This window comes from Pipistrellus hanaki (genome assembly GCF_964339955.1).
Source record: "Pipistrellus hanaki genome assembly, chromosome: 5".
Lineage (NCBI taxonomy): Eukaryota > Metazoa > Chordata > Mammalia > Chiroptera > Vespertilionidae > Pipistrellus > Pipistrellus hanaki.
In genome coordinates this window covers 72,358,466-72,380,285 of record NC_140507.1, presented here as the reverse complement: position 1 = coordinate 72,380,285, position 21,820 = coordinate 72,358,466, and the positions used below count along the sequence as shown (strand labels likewise).

Genomic DNA, 21,820 nt, shown 5'->3' with positions numbered 1-21,820 from the left:
CCAAGGTGCAAGCCGTTGGGGTTTGAATCAGAAGGTTCTCGAAGTCCAGACCCGGGAGTGCTTTGGTCTCAGCAGAGGCCAGAGAGGCTAAGACTGATCGAAGACCTACCGGAACCCGGATGTTTGGTGCTGGAATCACCCCATCTGATTCCACTTTGTATGGGAAACAGACCCCTCCCCTGCAACAGGAGCAGGTGACTGCTCTCAAAGCCACCTCTTGTCCATTTGGGAGCCTTTTTATTTTATTTTTAAAAAAATATATATTTATTGATTTCAGAGAGGAAGGGAGAGGGAGACAGAGACAGAAACATCAGTGATGAGAGAGCATCATTGATCGGCTGCCTCCTGCATGACCCCTCCTGGGGAATCGAGCCTGCCACCCGGGCATATGGCCTGACCGGGAATACAAACCCGTGACCTCCTGGTTCCTAGGGCGATGCTCAACCACTGAGCAACACTGGCTGGGCTGGAGTCTTCCTAACCACATCAGGACTTCCCTGCTAGAAAACGATCCTTAATTTGCCCAAACTGCCAAGTCTGGGTGCCAGGAGACCCCTCCCCAGGCACCAGCCCTCCCTATGGTAGAGAGTGGAAGAGAAAGGCTTATGGGAGGGAATGTGGAAAGGACGTCCTGAAGGTGAAAGAGCAGGAGGTTGGCCCTAATGCAATGGGCATCTCTCACCCAAAATATCAATACTTCTCTTCCTGGAGACAAACTGCTACAGACGACGGTACTGGGCAGACAAGAGATGCAGCTCTTCTGAGAACTGGCACCTCTCGCTATAAAGAACCACACACACCTGTGCACACTATAGACTGAAAATGGCTGGCTTCGGGACAGGTCTAAATTCAAATTCACCCGGGGCTCACGCCCTCCACATCGCAGCTCCCACTTGGATGCCGTCAATAGGGAGTCCAGGACCTCCCACAAGCCCGGTCAGCTTTTGAACGGGAAGTTGTAAAAAGTGTATCTCGGACCATTTGAGGCCCATATTCTATGTCGGACTCAAACCTGCGTCCCGTTCGTGCCTGTTGTTCATGAGCCTGGCTTCTGCCCTCACTGCTCTTGCCAAAGGATTTCTGGAGCCGGAGAGCCTCTTTAAAGTCTCTTTCCCAGGGTGAGCATGTTCAGTTCCTTTGACTCTTCCCTCCCAGATGGTTATGTAACTAACTCTTGGTCATCGTCTCCTGGGGGTAAAGTCCTTGCATTAAAGGGGGAAGGAGATGAGTGGTTGTATCCAACCAATGAAATAGGGAGCCTGTGCTGAAGATAGTTTGTGTTATACAAGCAACGCCTCGCTGGAGGAAAAATCAGAGGGAGGGAGAGAGAGAGAGAGAGAGAGAGAGAGAGAGAGTGAGTCTGGTAGTTCTTGCATGTCAGCAGTGGATGCTGCCCAGGGCTTTCTTCCTACTTGTTTTTTCCTTCCAGTGACTGTCATTCATTCATCCTATCTATTGAGCACCAACGGTTTGCCAGGCTCTGTCCTCATGCTGGCATACAGCAGTGGTCAAACCTCTCGTGGAGTTTTCCCTTTGTAGGGAGGGAGGGAAATGGACTTTAAAAAAGAGAAATATATAAAATGTCTAGTGTAGTAGATAGTATGGGTCTCCTACAGCTGCTATAATAAAGTACCACAAACTTAGTGGCTTACCCTAACACACATGCATTCTTGGATGATTCTAGAGGCCAGAAGAGAGTCTATTTCCTGCTTTTTCCAGTTTCCAGAGGTGCTCGCATCCATTGGTTCATGGCCCCTTTCTCCCATGACGCCCATCTGTGACTTCCATCATCATAGCTCCTACTTCTGTAGTCAAGTCTCCTCCTGCCTCCCTCTTACAAGGACCGCCTGGACAACTCAGGATCATCTTCTCATTTTAAGATCCTTAACGTAATCACACTTGCAAAGTGCCTCTTGCCATTAAGGGAACATCCCCAGGTTTCAGTGACTAGGGTGTGGGTGCCCCTCTTCAGAAACTTGGGAGAGGGTGATAAGGGGGCCAGGAGGTCCTCTCTGGGCAGGTGGCCTGTGGGCAGAGACCTGAAGGAGATGAGGGAGGCATGGGTGTTTGGGGAAGAGTGTTCCAGGCAGAGGGAACAGCCAGTGCAAAGTCTGAACGTCAGAGGCAGCCAGATACGGGTAAGGAACTGGAAGGAAGCTGCTGGGGCTGGAGGGACGTGAAGGGGACAGACAACGATGGGAGTAAGCTCAGAGAAGCAGGCGGAGGCTGAACCCCAGGTTCTCTGTGGGGTGGGCATTTGCCCCAGGGGTTGAAGCAGGGGTATGGCTCACTCCCTCTGACTGCTGCAGGTGAAAATACACTATCACCCGGTTCACGGGATCCCAGGTAAGACTATTGTAAAACAGTCCATGAAATGGGTTTGCAAGAATGTTTATAATCCTCAAAATAATGTGGAAATGGGAGCTTTTCAGGCATAGGAGGTGGGGTGGAAATCAGTCTTTTTAAAAATATATATATTTTATTGATTTTTTTACAGAGAGGAAGGGAGAGAGATAGAGAGCTAGAAACGTCGATGAGAGAGAAACATCGACCAGCTGCCTCTTGCACACCCCCCACCGGGGATATGCCCACAACCAAGGTACATGCCCTTGACCGGAACCGAACCTGGGACCCTTCAGTCCGCAGACCGACGCTCTACCACTGAGCCAAACCGGTTTCGGCGGAAATCAGTCTTAAATAATGTAGCAAATATTCATTACGGCCTGGCCTGGTCACCGGGCAGTTCTGCACCCCACGGCGGAGAAGGCTGGGCCCACTCCCTCCCCGGTGACACAGAGACCCGGGGGCGGTACCTGGGAAGATCTTCATCCTGCCACTCGTCCTTCACCTCCACGTTTTCCATCCGGAGTGTGGCTTCAGTTGTCCCCATGGGATCACGTGTGGCTTGAAGAAGGGATGAATTCTGAAGGAGAGCCGTGGATGGAGGTGTTACTGGACAATTATCATCATAACAACCCCTCACCCATGTCCAGCATTTCAGATCCATCTGCAAAGAGCTCTTGCGCCCATCGTTTCATTGAATCATTGCCCAGCCCCATGAGGCTTCCCGTTTCACAGGCGATAAAGCAGAAGCATAGAATCTACGAACACCCATGTGGGTCTGGAGTTTGAACCCAGGCGAGAGACTGAGCTCCTGCTACATGCTCCCCTCCCTCTGAAGCTCTGAAATTCACCTTCCCCGGTGCTCATCACCCTTTCATTATCTTAGTCTTCAACTGGGAAACCATAGAGCAATTGAACTCATTTATACTAAAGTGTTGATGACTGATATACTTGAGCTTCCTTGCTGGGATTGACATTTTCAAACAGGACCTGGTCAAAACCAACCTACTCTCTGCTCCAGGCCACCTACCATGTCCCCTTATCGCCCCCCTCAAAGAAGAAAATCCTGACAACTTGCTGACCTGAGGGCTAACGAAGGCAGTGTGGAAAGTGACTGGGGTTGGGAGTCAGGATCATAATTATTACCGACCACAAAATGCCAGTTTGTTTGTCTTGTTCTAGGAGCTGGCTGAGGGCAGGGGCGGGGTGGATACAGCACTCCAGATGACGGCTTAAGTGCTGGGCTGTCTGGGAGCGGAGCCAGCTGCTGAGTGAGACTGAATTAGGGTATAACCTGGGGTATGGCAGACTCTCAGGCCATTCACCCCTCCAGGCTTCAGTTTCCCTGTTTATAAATGAAACCTGTGCTAGAAATAATCTCTACGATACCTTTTGGGCATAACAGTGCAGGATCGTAGGACTCAAATGACATCACAGGTTCTGTGTCCTTCGGTTCTCTTCTAGGGGCAATTCTGAACCCCCCCTCTACCCTCCCCCACCAGCAGGGAACACGTGGCAATGTTTGGAGGCATTTTTGGTTGTCACAACTGGAGGGGGGTTGCTCCTGGGACTGAAAGGGTGGAGGCCAGGGATGATTCTCAACACCCGACAGTGTCCAGGATATTATAACCTGGCTCCCAGCGCCTATAGATCTGAGATTGAGAAACCCAGGGCCTATAGATCTGAGATTGAGAAACCCAGTGCCTATAGATCTGAGGTTGAGAAACCCAGGGCCTATAGATCTGAGATTGAGAAACCCAGTGCCTATAGATCTGAGATTGAGAAACCCAGGGCCTATAGATCTGAGATTGAGAAACCCAGGGCCTATAGATCTGAGGATGGGAAATCATGCGCAGATTTGTGAAAGGATTTCAGGCATGGCTTTGGCTGTCATTATAGAGGGCCTACTCTGTGCTCGCGTCCCATTCTCCCATTCTCCAAACAGCCCCAGTGTTATCCTCACTGTGAGTGTGTAAGGTCCCTCACCCCCAGCCAGCTCCTCACCTTCCCTGTTGCCCAGCTGCCTCTGTGGCCTGGTGCATGGCCAGCAGCTCAGGTGTGACATCCAAAGCCCTGCTTGCACTGGACCATGGTCCCCGGAAAGGGCGAGGGCCTGCGTTTGGGATCTTGGCTCAGAGAGGGAGGACCCAGAAGGAGCCTGAGACAGGTGAAGGCCAGGCAGGGAGGGAGAGGATGGCTGCAATTTGAGCCCTCTCCCCACTTCCGGGAGAGTTTCTCACTCCCTCCTTTTCACTGTCCTCAATGTCGTCATTCATTCATGGACAAGGGACAGTGAGACGCAGTTGGCCAAAAAATGAATAAGAATCTTTCTGACGGTGTGGGCAACCACGACCACCCAGAAGCTACGGCAAGTGAACTACAGCACAATGGAACAAGGGAGTGGTCTTCTGCGCCAGTTTTCCTTATCCTGAGTTGGGTGTGTCCTCGAGCCCCCAGGAAGGATCCCCCAACCGCCCCCCTTCACACACACACACACACACACACACACACCCCTACAGCCCAGCCCCTGGACCTACACACGTTGCCCCAAGATCCTCTCCCTGTGGGTGTGGGTAGGCCCCCTAGGCCCTGTCCCCTCCCACTCTCCCATCCTGACTTCACATTTAAGAACGGCAATGAGGCAAAGGCCAGGGGAGCGGGGAAGCGTTCCTTGGTGCGGTGGTGCTGAATTATTAGCACATCACATTCAAGTTCAGGGAGAGAGGAATCTGCCTCAACCCCCGCCCTTCCTCCCGCCCCACAGACAAGCCTTTATGGACACACTCTCGGATCCCTCTGCCAGATCGCTCCCGGCGTTATAAATAGGAAAGGCACAGAGGTGGCAGATGTGGACGTTTTGGTCTGGCAGGAAGCGTCCCGGAGAGGGGCGGAGGGTTTTATCCGTCTCACCCCCAAACACAATATCCTGAAAATGGTGCGATTCTCTGCTTCCAGGTGAGCGCCAGCACGGGAGGGGGACGGGAGGTGTGCATGCCGGCGGCGGGCGGAGAAACGGGTGGGTCCCCACCCCAAGAGCCAGGACCGTGGCTCTCTATTCCCACCAGCCCCACCAGCCGGGAGGGGGTGGCAGCAGCAGCTGCCCGGGCACCCCTCCCGGGCAGGGTTTGGGGTGTGGGGGGGAAGCAAGGTGGGCTCACCTCCGCGGTGAGAGCTGGTTACCGCCGAGGCCTCTCCCGGTTACGCGCAGACAAAGGCGAGCGCGGCGCCGCCGCAGCCCGGCATCCCTCGCCTCCCCCGCCGGCCCGCGGGCGGTCAGAGCATCCGAGGAAGATGCGCGCAGGGGCGGGCTCTGCATCCAAGCAAGGTCACCCCGGGCGGCTCGTGTCCGGGGGGCGGGCAGCGGGTGCAGCTAGCGGCCGGCTCCCCCTCGCCCGCAGGCGGCTGCGTCCCCGGTCATCGCCGTCGCAGCCGGTGACTCTCAGGTGCGTTCCCTCCCCGGCTCGCCGCCGTCAGAGGCTCGGCTTCCGTAAGGCGGTGAATTACGCCGCTTTTGTGTGCGGGGTGGGCCGGTGGGGTGGGGGCAGGGCTGGCCCAAAAGCACAGCCCCCGCCGGCGGCCGCGGCTCCCCATTGGCTGGAGGGAGCCTTTCCAGGAGCCGCACCCGCCGCAGGAGCGGAAATGATTTTCCCGATGGCGCATCGCAGATCTAAAAACAAAACAAGGGACCCACACACACAGAAACCAATGGCGGCGATGGCCTCATCCCCTCCACCCAGAGGAGAGGAGGGAGGAGGGAGCGATGTCCCCAGGACCCGTTCGGCGGCGCCTCGGCCGGCCACTCCCCATGGATGGAGCCGAGGACCGGGCGGGAGGCGCTGGAATCGCCCCGGGCACGGGGGCTCGGCCGCGGGGGGAGAGGCGCTCCTCGCGGTGGTGCACTGCGGTGACCTTGACCTGGAGGACTTCGGGAGGCAGCGGCATGGTGGAGGGCTCACCGCGCATCCGCTGAAATCAGACCAGATGTGGGTTGGAGCCCTGGGTCCGCTTCAGTTTCCTCCTCGGTGACATGGAAAATGGCCCTGGCCTTTCAGCATGTAATGAGATGGTGCAGGGAGAGTGGGGCTAACTCGGTGCAGGGGCATGAGAAAGGCTGTGTACATATTTCTTGCTTACTGTTTTTTTGTTTTTTTTTTAAGTAATTTTAAAAAATTTATTTGAGACAGAGAGGAGGAGGGGAACGAGGAGAGAGAGAGAGAGAGAGAGAGAGGGAGGGAGGGAGAGAGAGAGAGAGAGAGAGAGAGAGAGAGAGAGAGAGAGAGAGAGAGAGAGAGAGAAAGAAACAGAGAAACATCGATGTGAGAAAGAAACATCCATCCGCTGCCTCCTGCACCTACCCTGACTGGGGATGGAAGCTGAAACCTGGGCATATGCCCTGACTGGGAATCCAACCCGTGACGTTCTGGTGCACAGGACTGCGCTTAACCCACTGGGCCATCTATTATAGACCAGGCTCTTGCTTACTGTTTATTTTTAGACCTGCAGCAGGTTGGGGGGAGGGGTGTGCATGGGAAGATATCCCAGGGCAGTGAAGATGTGCGGTAGACCCTGAGGACTGAGTAGGAGTTAGAAGGATGGAAAAGGGAAAGGCATTCCGGACAGAGGGCTGTTTGAGAAGCCCAGCCCCTCCCCCATGAGAGGGCGCCGGGAGCTGTCCGTGGTGCTGCCGCAGCCACCCGGGAGCCCAACGTGAGACCTAAGCTTGGTGTTTGGTGTATTTCAAATTGCGCTAAAATATGTCTAACAGAAAATCTACCATTCGGGTTATTTTAAGTGTAAGGTTAAGTGGCATTAATTACATTTCACAGTGTGCAACTATCATCACCATCCATCTCCCAAACCTTTTCATCTTCTCAAACTAAAACTCTTGCCCTGGTAAACACTAACCCCTCTTCCCATTCCCCTGTCCCCCATAAGGGAAGCTTCTTGAGATCATAGATGTTGGAGTTTGTTATTACTGAATCTCTAATTCCCAGGCCAGTGTTTATGACTGGGAGCGATTCTGCTCTCCCCCACACCCAGGACATTTGGTGATGTCGATGACATTTTTGGTTATCATGACTTGAGGGATGCCAGCGATACTGGCATTGAGTGGTTAGAGACCAGAGATGCTGCTCTACACCCTACAATAGACAGTCCTCCACAATAGGGAATTACCTGGACCCAAGTATCAATGGTGCTGAGGTGAGAAACCTGCCCTAGAAGAATTCCTGAAACATAGTTGGTGCTCAGTGAAGTTTGTTGAAGCATTGAAATTGTTAAACCTCCTTAAGTCTCACTTTCCTGGTTTGCAAAGGAGAGTAATACAAGTACATTTGATCCTCAATGCTTGTTGTTTTCTTATCTATGAACTTGCCTACTGAAATTTATTTGTAACATTTGCAAACCCCAAATCAATATTCATGGCGTTTTCTTGGTCGTTTGCAGGCAGCCCAAAGTGGTAAAAAATTTGAATGTAGGTTCCCATCTGCCCTGTCTTCTTATTTCAATCCAGACTGTAAATGATGCTGCGGGTCTTAATCCAGCATCTAGAAGGGGGGTTCAGGAATCTGGAAAAGGGGTTGCTATAAAGTAATCAAGAATCAAGATATGGAACATATTTTTGGAAGGCATTTTGGGGAGCCAGAGAAGACTTAGCTAAAGAAACCAAGTCCTCCTGTCTCTCTGGACCCCTTGCTTTTTATTAACACAAATTTTCCTAAACCAAGGTACAAAGGCCAAGGTTTAGTATATAGAATCCATTGTGAGACTGGGGAACCTACCTACAGCTATTCAGGTGTTTGGCCAGTAGAAGGCAATGACATGTAGATTGAAAGCCCTCAGCTGTCTGGCAGCAAGTAATCATTTATGCATCCTTTTCAGGTTTGGGGAAATGCCGTCAGATGAATCAGCCCTCCTGACATGCTGGAATTAGCTTCTGGAAAATGACTTCCCTCTTTGGGGTTTATTTAATGCTGTGCTTTGCATTTTTGTGATTATTGTGCTTTGCATTTTTGTGATTATTTTTGGTGATTTCACTGTTTATAATGGCCCCAACTCATGTTGCTTAAGAGCTGTCTAGTGTTTCTAAGCACAAGTAGGCTGGGATGTGCCTTATGGAGAAGATATGAGTATTATATAAGCTTCATTCTGGCATGAGTTATAGTGCTATGGGTTGTGAGTTCAATGTTAAGGAATCACAATGTAGATTAAGATCTCCTTAAACAAAACATACACATAAAACAAGGTGATGTACTGATCACTTGATAAAAATGTTGCGACCAGAGGCTCACAGGAATCCAATCCTATATATAAGGCTTACAAGCAGTGATTCGGTGTTTGTACTAACTTTATAAACGAGAACTACTGCCAATAACGAGAACTGATGTATCTACTTATGAGGGCTAGTGTGAGGACTAGTTATGATGGTGCAGGTAAAACATTTCAGCATAATGCTTGCAGTCAATAACAGGAAAAGAGGTATTATGCAATCCAGGGAAAACAATTAAAACAGCTCTGCTTTTGTATAAAGCATGCAGCCTTCATCTAGTTAGAGCTGCAGAGATTTGGAGGAAGGCCATGTACGAGTATAATTACCACGCTGGACTTTAGCCAGCACATGGAGGGAGAACTGTGCTTGGCAGATTGTTCCTCGAGGCCACACATGGTCATACAGACACAAATGGAAGAATGCCATCCGCTAAATTACCCAAAGGGCTTTTTTTGGCACCCTGGGCTTACCATGGTTTCTGTCCAAGAATTAACTGGCCCCCTGCTTTCTTAAATTAAGGGGCAAAAGAACACCACCCCATCACAGTCAGTAAATGTACTTTTTTGGCCTTTCATAAAATTAATTTAAAGAAATTGAAATAATTTTAGAATCCCATTTGGTTATAAGAAATAACAGAGAGAGATCCCCTGTACTCTTTTCCCTCCATTACCCAATGGTAACATCTTACAAAATTATGTTACAATTTCACTATTGCTTTTGATAGTCAAGATTCAAAATTTTTCTATCACCCCAGAATCTCTCATGTTGCCATTTTATAGCCACTTCCATTCCCCTTCTCCTGTCCCCATGTCCTTAACCCCTGGAAATCACAAATATGTTCTCCATTTTTTATAATTTTAACCTTTTAAGAATTTTATGTAAATAAAACCATGAGAGTAGGTATGTAGCCTTTTAGCATTGGCTTTTTCCACTCAGCATAATTATCTAGAACTTCATCCAAGTGGCTGTATGTATTAAGAGTTTATTTCTTGCCCGGGCCAGGTAGCTCAGTTGGTTAGATCATCGCTCCCAATATGCTAATGTTGCGGGGTTTAATTCCTGATCAGGGTTCATATAAGAATCAACTCTTTTTCCCTCCCTTTTTTTCTCTCAAATCAATCAATCAATCAATCAATTGATAATAGAGAATTTATTCTCCATTGATAAGATATATCTAGAATAGGAAAATCCATAGAGACAGAAAGCACATTGGTGGTGGCCAGGAGCCGTGTGTGTGTGTGTGTGTGTGTGTGTGTGTGTGTGTGTGTGTGACTGCTAATGGGTACAGGGTTTCTTCGTGGGATAATAAAAATGTTCTGGAGTTAGTGGTGATGGTGTCACAACTCTGTGAAGTTACTGAAAACGATTGACTTGCACATCTTAAATGGTAGGGTGTGTGAATTATATCTCAATAAAGTTGTTATTAACCAAGAAAATACCATAGTTGTAATTAGCAATTTGGTTATGATCTGCTTCCCTGATTCCAAGTTCTTTTAAAAATATATATATATATTTTATTGATTTTTTTACAGAGCAGAAGAGAGAGGGATAGAGAGTTAGAAACATTGATGAGAGAGAAACATTGATCAGCTGCCTCCTGCATACCCGCTACTGGGAATGTGCCCGCAACCAAGGTACATGCCCTTGACCGGAATCGAACCTGGGACCCTTCAGTCTGTAGGCCGACACTCTATCCACTGAGCCACACCAGTTTCGGCTGATTCCAAGTTCTTGAGGACTGGTACCTTGTTAGTCTTGCTCACTGCTGCATTCCCCAAGATGATCTGGCCTGTGTCAACTGATAATCATTGGCATTAATTCAGTAGCAATAAGAACCCCAAATTGGGGTGCATTGAAGAAGGAAACTTTATTCAGTGCAAAACAACTCAATTGTGATACAGCACAGCTGTGAAAACAGCATAATTTGGGATAGCCCTGGGGCCAGGCCCCTCTCTAGCTAGACAGCTCTTCTCTGCTCCTTGCTACCCTGCCTGGGAAAATCAGTGAACATCTCTGATGGAAAGGAAAAGTTAGCTCTCTGAGCCAATGGAAAGTGGCTTATATGGACAGAGGTCCCCACTCCTGGTCCCTGATGCAAATGAAGACTCCAAATCCTACTAGTTTGATTGGCCCAAAAGGCACTGTCCTGATTGGTCAGAATAGAGCCACTGTAGTTGATCAGAGATGGCACAGCTCTGATTAGATGGGGAAAGAAAGACTCAAGCCTATTGGTTGAAATAGGATTCTAGGAACTCCTGTATAAGTGCTGGTTCAGATGGCAGAAATAATGCAGGCAGGTGGTTCAGTGCAGGCCTCTCCCTGAAGCACAGTTTGCATGAGAGGCCTTGTGTAAAAATGGCTGCTAGGATTGCTCTATCATCTATCTATCATCTATTTTTGGTAATTTGAGCCCTGTAAGCCACCAGGAGCCCTTCTTGATATCTTCTTTCTCAGGGTCCACACCTGTAATAGGTGGGGTCAAGAAATATCTTTCAAAATTTATTTCACTTAGTGTAGGATTCTCCACATTAGCACTAGTGACATTTGGTCAATAACAGGAAAAAAGGATGTTCTGTAATCTTCCTCCTAGGGGGCCACTCTGGACACTGTGGCGTGTTAAACGATACCTCACCCCCTCCATTCCTCTCCTCAGTCATGAAAACCACAAATGTCCCCAGGACTACCTAATGTCCCCTGGGCACATCACCATGGTAGAAAACTGCTAACTTAGAGCCACTAAATTTTAAGTGTTGAGTGGGGCAGTGCTTGGGATGAGAGGCCAAGAAAGAGGCCAAGAAAGAGGCCAAGAAAGAGGCCCATGAAGCAGAGAACCCCCAAAGCTGAGTGGTTAAAGGGAAGGCGGGGCTCCGAGATGGGGCTGGGCTTGAGCCCAGACTCCCCACATTTGGGTGGTCAAATGGAGGCGGGGCTCTGAGTAAGGACCCTGGTTCAGGGCATAGAGCTGGACTCAAGCAAAGACTCCAGATGTGGAGCAAGTTGCAGGGTCTCTCAGTCATGGGTGGGGCCTGGGAGCGGGGTGGTGTCAGAGCCAGAGTCCTCGGAGGCGGAGCCGAATAATAGGCGGGGCTTAAGAAGGGGCGGGGCTAGAGCGCGGAGCCAATCCCCAGACAGGGAGTAGGAAGGGAGCAGGCGCGAGCCGCTCGGGGGGGCGGGGCCTGGGCTCTTCGCGGGTACGAGTGATTGGCGGCCGGGTTACGTCACGCCCGAAGGCCCCGCCTCCCGGCGTCTCGGAGAGGAGCTCCCGCAGCTCAGCGCGGGGCGCCTGTTCGCAGTTCAGGTAAAGGTCTCCCTCAGCCCGGCCTGCGGAAACCGGAAACCCCGCCTCGAGGACCCGCGGGTTGGTTTCTCGGTCGGAATCGGGCGGGACGCAGGTGGGGGGCCCGCTCCGCTGAGAAGGCCGCGGGGCCGGAGGCCGAGGCCCGGAGTTGTGTCTGTCCCTGGGAGAGCTGAGGGGCCCCTGGCGTGGGAGGGGGTCCTGGGTCTGTCAGGGATGGACAGTGAACTGTCCATCCCCTTGACAGACCAGGGGAGAGGGGAGTGGCGGTGAGGACCTGACCCCTGCTTGGGAGGGAAGACCTCCTTGGGAGGGCACCTGGCCAGGCAGGGGTATGTGGGATGCTGACCCCGGAAGGTCAGGGGCTTGAGAGAACACGGAGACCTGGGAGGCTACGCGAGAGAGAGGCAGAGGCGTGGGGCGGGGGTGGCCTGGACATAGCGCAGGACCTGAAATCCAACAGGAGAGCGGCACCTGTGGCTTCCGGGGAGGGGGAGCAGTTTGGGCGGGAACAGCTAGGACAGGAAGGGTAGAGGGTCTTGGGACTTTGAAACTGAATGGAGTAGGTGCGAGGGTATTTGAGATCTGGAAAAGGGACCCAGGCGTGTGGGAGGGGAGGAGAGAAGGGAGCCTAGAGAAGAGCTGGGGCCGGGTGGCAGGCAGGCCTAGGAAGCAGCCAGGCGAGGGAGGCTCTGTGGGTAGAGACGGGGTGGGGGGGCGGGGGGGTAATCTTATGTCACAAATGTACAAACTCTCCCCCACACACCCACATTATTCTTGGAGCATGCTGCTGTTTCTCTTCTTCAGCAATCAAGACCAAGTGCCAGGCAGAGGCGCAGGGCTGGCATTCCTAGGAGGCAGTGCCTCCTCCCGTCCTTTTCATTTATCACCCTTTTGCCAGTTTCCAGCTGGTAGCCTGGCAGAACCTCTTGGGCCAGTTTTTCACAGACCCTGAGGAGCCAACCCCGGGGCCAGCCCCCCTTAGGCAAGGGGGAGATCAGTGTCCCTTCACGAGGGGCCTTTGCTGCAGGTGTTGTTCATGCTCTGTTTCAGCACTCTGCGGACAGATGAGGTGAGGGGAAATGTGGGTCAGTGGATAGACTGAAGGGTCTTGGGCTCCATTCCGGTCAAGGGCACATGCAGGGTTGTGGGCTTGGTTCCCCAGTGAGGGGCATGCAGAAGGCAGCCGATCAATGATTCTCCCTCATCCTTGATGTTTCCATCTCTCTCCCCCTCTCCCTTTCTCTCTGAAATCAATAAAAATATATTTTAAAAAACCATTTGGCTTAATTATATTTTAAGGAAAACTTTTCGGATGAACAATGCTATCTTAGATGCTATTACAAATACATTTGCTACATTTCAAATATCTGAAGTGTGGATTTTGAATTTTCATATTTTTTTCTGTTTCAGAACCAAAAGTCAGCTCATCAACTTTGGAGCGTAAGTAACTTCCTAATAGAGATTTCCCCCCCCTCCTAAACTTGTTCTGTTTCTGATTTTTTAGTTTTGCCATATTTTGTCTTTGTTTGGATTTACCAAGGTCTATATTTAGAATTATCAGAACAAATACATCAAATTTATTTATTTAAAAATATTTTTATTTCAGAGAGCAAGGGAGGAGAAAGAGATAGAAACATCAATGATGAGAGAGAGCTGAAACCGGTTTGGCTCAATGGATAGAGCGTCGGCTTGGGGACTAAAGGGTCCCGGGTTCGATTCCGGTCAAGGGCATGTACCTTGGTTGCGGGCATATCCCCAGTAGGGGGTGTGCAAGAGGCAGCTGATCGATGACTCTCTCTCATCGATGTTTCTAACTCTCTATCTCTCTCCCTTCCACTCTGTACAAAATCAATAAAATATATATATTTTTTAAAATGATGAGAGAGAATCATCATCAGCTGCCTCCTGCATGCCTCCCCTTGCTCTCCTCCCCGCCAATCAGAGATTGAGCTTGTAACTCAGGCATGTGCCCTGACTGGGATTGAACCATGACCTTCTGATTCTTAGGTCGATGCTCAGCCACCGAGTTACACTGGCTGGTCGCAAAAACATCAAATTTAAAAGCATTTTCAAATAGTTAAAAAAAAAATTTTTTTCACATGAGTGTAGTTGGTGTTCTTTTGTGTGGTTATAGAGGTAAGGGGACAAAGTCTGTTCTGGGTAAATAACTGAGTAGTCCTGGAAAAATATGGAAAACATGTAGAAAGAGCATTTGTAAACCTGTATTCATTCTTTTTTATCTTGTACTAGAGGCCCAGCACACAAAATTTGTGCATGGGTATGGTCCCTAGGTGATCAGGACCATCTTCCCCAGCTGCTGGCAGCCGGCCTCACCCCCTGCCACCACCCACCCCTGGTTCCCTGTTTGCCATCGGGATCAGAGCCTGACGGTGGGACAGGGGAGAGAGAGTGCTGAGAAGTCAGCTGTTCCTGCCCACTTGCCAGCCCCGCCCCCCACCATGGGTCGTCCTCTGTGTGTGGGGTGACCAGTGGGGTCAGGGCCTTGGCCTGGTGCCGCCCCCATTCCCCACCACCCATCCCTGGTTTCCCATTCGCCATCAGGCTATGGGAGCCTGCCTGCGGGGGGAAAGGGACTGAGAGGTGGTCACTGCGCCTCATAGTGACTCGTTGAGTGGTTGTTCTGGTCACTCTGCTGTTAGGGTCAATTACCCTTTTACTATATAGAACTAGAGGCCTGGTGCACCAATTCCTGCACTGGTGGGGTCCCTCAGGATGGCCTGCGGGGATTGGGACCAAGCTCACACCCCCACTCCCAGCCCCAGCTGGAGCCTCCAGTCTCGCAGCCCCACAGCCCTGCCTGGCACCCTGCCTTGGCCTGGCGCTGCCCTCTCACCTGCTCCACTATCCTGCTGTGGTCCTGCTCTCCTCGGGGCCCATCGGGGCCGGCAGTGCCTCCACTGCTGCCTACTGCCAGTGCTGGGTTGCCTATGCCCGCCATGTTCTGCAACGCCCCCTGGTGGTCAGTGCACACATTATAGCAAGCGGTTGAACTCCCAGTCTTCTGGATTAACTCCCAATGAGACAATTTGCATATTAGGTTTTTATTATATAGGAAGGAGTGGTAAATTGAAAGTTTGTGAAACTTCAAATTAGGGATTACAGGTGGCCCTATAAGGGCCAGTCCTATATGTAAGTGAATTGAGTCTAAGATGATAGAGAATGTATGAGGGCACAGAAGAACTAAGATAGACCTTACAACACACACACCCCACCTGTTGTCGACTTGGGGGTTCAAACCTAGTTTGGGGAGCCTTCCCATTTCCCCAGAGAACACCAGTCCCCTTTCTCTATGAGACCCTCCAAGTTTTAAATGCCAGCACCGAATTTAGATGATGTGGGCTTAATGACTCCTGCCTCCACTTTATGATCTCTGCTTTATGTTTTTAAAAGTTTAATCATGGCCTGGACAGTATGGCTAGTGATTGAGCATTGACCAGTGAACCAGGAGATCACGGTTTGATATACAGTCAGGGCACATGCCCAGGTTGCAGGCTCTGTCCCCAGTGTAGGGCGTGCAGGAGGCAGCCAATCAATTATTCTCTCTCATCATTGATGTTTCTATCTTCTCTCCTCTTCCTTCCTCTTTGAAATCAATCAAACTATACATATATATATGTAATCATGAAAAGATACTGAAGAAGATTTAGATACATTTGATAATTAAAAGATATACTACATATCCCAGCAAGTTGGAGGAGCTCTCCATTTTGACTGGTTTTAGTCGATTAATTTGATACTGTTTTTGTTTTTTTAAAATATTTTATTGATTTTTTTACAGAGAGGACTAGAGAGTTAGAAACATTGATGAGAGAGAATCATTGATCAGCTGCCTCTTGCACACCCCTTACTGGGGATGTGCCCGCAACCAAGGTACATGCCCTTGACCGGAATCGAACCTGGGACTTTCCAGTCCGCAGGCCAATGCTCTGTCTACTGAGCCAAACCGGTTTCGGCGATTCTGGTTTTTTTTATTTTTTATTGTGTTAATATCAGCTTTTGTTTTCATCACTAAGAGAGCTTAATCATCAAAGCTGAGTAATGCTGCATAAATCAGAACAAAATTAGGAAACTGACAAATTGGAGAGGGTTTTTTGGTGGGTTGTTTTGTGTGGGTGTTTTTTTTTTTTTTTTCCCATCTCTTTTTCTATGTTTATAATGCCTTAAATTTGAAGTGTGCTGTTTATTCATAGAGTATTTAGAATCTTGGAAGGAAAAGGCTTTGGTATTATCCAATGTCTAATTGGTTGGTAATTGTTTTCTTGTTCTGTTTCATACTAGGGTATCTGCCAGAAATTCTCTGCTTATTCTTCTTATACTTGTGTTCTATGTTAATTTTATTTATTTAATTTTTTTTAATATATATATATTTTATTGATTTCTTACAGAGAGGAAGAGAGAGGGTTAGAGAGTTAGAAACATCGATGAGAGAGAATCATCGATCAGCTGCCTCTTGCACACCCCCTACCGGGGATGTGTCTGCAACCAAGGTACATGCCCTTGACCGGAATCGAACCTGGGACCTTTCAGTCCGCAGGCTGACGCTCTATCCACTGAGCCAAACTGGTTTCGGCTATTTATTTAATTTTTTAAAATTGATTTCAGAGAGGAAGGGAGAGGGAGAGGGGAAGGGAGAGGGAGACAAAGAGGGAGAGGGAGAGAGAGGAGGAAGAGGGAGAGGGAGTGGGAGAGGGAGAGGGAGAGGGAAGGAGAGAGAGGGAAGGAGGGGGAGGGAGGGAGGGGGAGGGAGAGAGAAACATTAATGATGAGAGAATCATTGATCAGCTGCCTCCCGCATGCCCCCCATTGGGGACTGAGCCTGCATCCCAGGCATGTGCTCTTGACCAGAATTGAACCTGGGACCCTTCAGTCCGTAGGCTGACATTCTATCCACTGAGAGATTTCTTTTCTTGGGGAAGATATTTTGCTCTGGCAAGCTTTTCCCCATAAAGGTAAGTTGCATTTGTGCTATATTGCTGTCCATTTGCCTTTTTAAATTAATGTATCTCCCCCCACAAAAATTAATTAATGTATCCCAAGTGCCTCATTTGACGCTATTGACTAAAGATTGAGAATTGCTTCGATTTGATTCTGTAGCGTTTTGTGTTTCACAAAGTCAGTTCCGTTCACTGAGGTTTACTCTTTGATGAGGTTTGTTCTCCAGGAGCAGAATGAGCTATAACATCCAAGACTCTTGTAATTATTGTTTTTAAAAAGCCAGTGGCACCCTAATCCGTTTGGCTCAATGGATACAGCGTCGGCCTGCAGACTGAAGGATCCCAGGTTCCATTCCGGTCAAGGGCATGTACCTTGGTTTCGGGCACATCCCTAGTAGGGGGTGTGCAGGAGGCAGCTGATCAATGTTTCTTTCTCATTGGTATTTCTAACTCTCTATCCCTCTCTCTTCCTCTGTAATAAAAAATTAATAAAACAAACAAACAAACAAACAAATATATATACACACACTGAGTGGCCAGATTATTATGATCTCTGAACACTTAATAATCTGGCCACTCAGTATATATATATATATTAGAGGCCTTGTGCATGAATTTGTGCATGGGTGGGGGCCAGCCAGCCTGGCCACAGGGAGGGGACATGGCGGTTGGCCGGCCTGCCTGCTGGTGGAACTCCTGGTTGAGGAGACAATTTGCATATTAGCCTTTTATTATATAGGATATACACTGAGTGACCAGATTATTATGGGTTCAGAGATCATAATAATCTGGCCACTCAGTGTACATATAAAGAGCCAGTGGCTTCTTTTTATCTTTGAATGTCATTGGTTGAATCCATGGTTGGTAGTTCCATGTCTGTTATACTTGCTCATGAAAATCTCAGATTGGCTGTCTAGTCCTCCTCTGTTGACACCAGAGGGGCACATGTTAGACCTGTGTAGACATGTCTGTGGAAGTGTTTAAAGCAGCAGGGGATACCGAAACCAGTTTGGCTCAGTGGTAGAGCATCCGTCTTGGGACTGAAAGGTCCCAGGTTCGATTCCGGTCAAGGACATGTACCTGGGTTGCAGGCACATCACCAGTAGGGGGTGTGCAAGAGGCAGCTGGTCGATGTTTCTCTCTTATTGACATTTCTAGCTCTCTATCTCTCTCCCTTCCTCTCTGTAAAAAATCAATAAAATATATTTTTAAAAATAAATAAATAAATAAAGCAGCAGGGGAGGGCTGGAACCACAGATGACCCCTTGCCATTCCTGAAACGCTGGCCATTCATCACTTGACTGAGGTTCACAGCAGCAAGAAGGCATGCCGTATTGTTCCTGGTTGGGAATTCTTTCACTGCTTCTGGGAGGGCGTGTTCATAATGCTTTCTCTTCAGATTAACCAGTATAATGTCACCAAGACAGTTATTAAGCACGCGATGAGCAGGGCTAACCACATAGCCACCCTCTGAGTGGGGGCCATATTTCTGTTCAGAAAGATGGGAGAGAATTCCAGAAGTTTCCCTGCCAAGCAGAATCTGGCTCACCCTCAGGCTCAGGAAAGTCACCAGTCTCGGAACCCCTGTCTTGGGAACACCAAGCAGCCTAGTGGCTCTGTCTTGAGGAGCCATGTGGCTCTGATTTGGAGCCAGAGACTCGTGACTACATTTAAAGAAGGTTGCATGTGGGCTTGGAGGGGAACAAAATCCTATCACCCTTCCGAGAGCCCAAGGATTTAGTTCACCGAACCCTTTCCAGTATGTCCGATGTTTTCTGGGCTCTCTGGATCTGAAGTGGGCGTTTCACATGGAGAATCCACATGGGCTTTCGTGGTTAAAAAGAAAATTCTGCTGTTAAAAAAGAATTGTGATGGGTATGAATGTATAATATATAAGTGTTTTGAATATAAAACCCTAGTGCACCAGCATGTAAAATGGAATGATTGCTGGGTGAGTAGGTGTGTGCATACACATAAGTAATTACATGTGATCTTACTGCCAATAAAATAGATCTGAAAATATCCTCCCTGATGAATGTCCTTAGCGACCATATTTAGCAGTGGGTGTCATACTTCACAATGCACCATCCTCGCTATGAATGTTATTCCCTTGGTGAAGTAGTCACAGATGCTCCGTGAAAACTGAGCTAAGGCCGGGATGCTGGAGCTTTTCTCTCAGCACTGCAGAAGAGCTGGTGTTCGGTGTGGAGATTTTGATGATCTAAATGCTTGGCATTTAGATTTGATCTCAGGTAAAGTGTGGTTCTTCAGAAGGTCTCTGCGTGCTCTCCAGGGACCACAGGAGCTAACTGTCAGCCCGGCGATGGGTGCAGCCAAGCGCAGCCTCCGCAACAGGCACCCACTACCAGGAGGCACAGCCAGCCGGCGGCCCATCCTCCAGTTACAGCCAACCCCCAGCATCCTTTGTCCACCCTGCCTTCCTCATCCTCACCCTCCTACAGCTTTGCCTCCGCCCGTTCACAGGTGAGATGGTGGTTTCTCTGAGCATGCATGTGGGTGAAGCCTGTTACTCTGTTTGCTGCAGAAATGAACACAATCCTGGAAACCAACCCATTTTCCTCTGCTTCTTAGGACTAAGCTGCCCAACCTGTGACATGTCAGTGTGCTCAGCAGCTGGTCCTTACGATGCTCCACTGCTCCCCCACAGATGCAGCCTCCACCCCCGCCACCTCCACTCCCAGAGCCTGAGGACTTGTCCCCGGGGGGTGCTCAGGGAACAGCTCCAGTGCCAGTTCTGCCGCAGCTTCCCCATAAGCCACCAGTTCCCACCCGGCTGCTGCACCCCCCGCTTCACACTGTGACATCAGCAAGACCCCTGTGCCGGCGCCCAGGTCAGCCACCCGCGCCTAATGCCTCCCCTCCCTGTCCCCTGTGGCCAGCCAGAGGTCAGGGTTGGAGCCTGCCCGAGAGAGGCCTGTTACTAAACTTACAGCCTCAAGTGTGCATCAGAAGTGCCTTAAGATTGCCCTACTGGTGCTTGAGTGGGAGAAACGAGAGCAGCACAGCACTCTGTTGGCCATAGAAACCTCGTCTCAAACGCCAGGGTGAGGGGGCTTCTCTGAACGTTGGGGAGGGAAAGCAGTCAGTGGCCCGTCCCCGAGCAGTGAGGGCCCAGGCAGACACGGCTAGTAGTGGGTGCGCCCCTGCTGCGTGGCTGTTGGGGCAGGGCCGTGGGTGGATTGCATCGGGCGCGAGGCCACATGATGGGTGTTGTCTCTCTCCTGAAACCTTGATAGAACCAATGGGACGGCAGCACCATTTCTTCCCATGGAGCCTGGGATAAACCCAGGTGCTGGGGTTCTCTCAATCCGGCCCTAGACCTGCCCCCTCCCACCTGCTGGGAGCAGCCGCAGGCACACCCTGGTGCTCACCGTGGACAGACTGGGCTCTCACTCTCATGTGGGTCCTAGGAGATTAAGGTGGGCTCCTTGAAGCCCCACCTCTGGTCCTGCTTCCCTCAGGGGTGGGACACACCAACAGATACTAGAGGGAAGTGATGGCTGCCACGGGACGCAGTCTGAGTGGTTCAAAAACAGGATTGTATGCCAGGCACTCCATAACGGCTCCACGTGCATTGCCTGATGTACCCATTATGACTGTTTAACCTAGATTTTGTCATTGGTTCCAATTTGCAGATGGGGAAAAAACGAGGTGAGGCAAGGCAAAGTCCCTGGCTCAGGCCTCCCTAAAGTAGTGGAGGCAGGACTCGAACCCAGGTCTCCGACCATCTCTGCTCTTTGATCCCATGAGATGGGAAGGGGGCTTATTTTATTTTTAGAATCAGTAACACTGTGTTTTGAATAATCACATGATACTGAAGATAAAATCATATAGCATATCTAACAACAAAGAAATATTGGGTCGGCAGCTAAGTAATTGCGGATTTTTTAAAGAAAATCAAAGACAATTTTTTCATGGAACTAAGTAACTTTATTCTGTAATGTATTGCCCATTTTGATCAATGACCTTTTGCCATCTTTCAGGCAGCATCATAATCCCACGTTCAAAAAACTTCTGGTTTTTATTAGCAAAAAACTGAATCAGGTATGATTTGACATCATCATCATTATTGAAATTTTTACCATTCAAGGAGTTTTGCAAAGATCGAAACAAAAAGTAATCAGATGGTGCAAGGTCAGGACTATATGGTGGATGTGGCAAAACATCCCAACCAAGCTCCATTAATTTTTGCCGAATGACCAAAGATGTGTGTGGCCTTGCATTGTCATGATGGAATACAACACCTTTTCGATTTGTCAATTCGGGCCGCTTTTCTTCAACTGCATTGTTTAATTTCGTTAGTTGTTCAATGTAGACATCAGAATTGATCGTTTGGTTGGGTGGTAAGAGTTCAAAGTAGACAATTCCTTTGTAATCCCACCAAACTGATAACAAAACCTTCTTTTGATGAATATCAGCTTTTGATGTTGTTTGAGTTGGTTCACCTGGCCTGCTCCGCGATCTTTTCCGCTTGATATTGTTGTAAACAACCCATTTTTCATCGCCAGTTATCAGTCGTTTTAAAAATGGATCATTTTCATTACGTTTCTTTAGCAAATCGCAGCTGCTAATGCGTTGCGTTAACTGTGATTCTTTCAGTTCGTGAGGAACCCATGTATCGAGTTTTTGAACATAGCCAAGTTGTTTTAAGTGATTTTCAATGCATGTATGTGATACATGAAGCTTCTCTGCAATCTCACGTGTTGTACTGTGACAGTCCGAATTGATTATTGCTTTGATTAGGGCGTCATCAACTTCAACTGGACGACCAGAGCGTCTTTCATCTTTGAGTGAAAAATCACCAGAACGAAATTTGGCAAACCAATTTTGACACTGCCGTTCTTTTAAGGCTTCGTCACCATAAACAGCACATAACTTTTTATGAGCTTGTGATGCGTTTTTCCCTTGCGGAAATAAAAAAGCAAAATATGACGA

At 49.2% G+C, this 21,820-nt stretch overlaps 1 protein-coding gene across 2 annotated transcripts in view; it reads right to left on the bottom strand.

Annotated features, from left to right (window-relative positions):
• Positions 1 to 5,944, bottom strand: part of ATCAY (ATCAY kinesin light chain interacting caytaxin) — a 32,689-nt gene extending 26,745 nt beyond the window's left edge. The window contains exons 1-2 of one of the 2 annotated variants that reach the window (XM_084883620.1): positions 5,502 to 5,944; positions 2,814 to 2,923 (exon numbers count right to left, since the gene is read on the bottom strand). In XM_084883620.1, the coding sequence (XP_084739746.1) occupies positions 2,814 to 2,890 (77 nt within the window). In that variant the 5' untranslated portion in view covers positions 2,891 to 2,923; positions 5,502 to 5,944. The remainder of the gene's footprint in view (positions 1 to 2,813; positions 2,924 to 5,501) is intronic. The other variant, XM_084883619.1, reaches the window with a different exon arrangement.
• Positions 5,945 to 21,820: the final 15,876 nt, after the last annotated feature.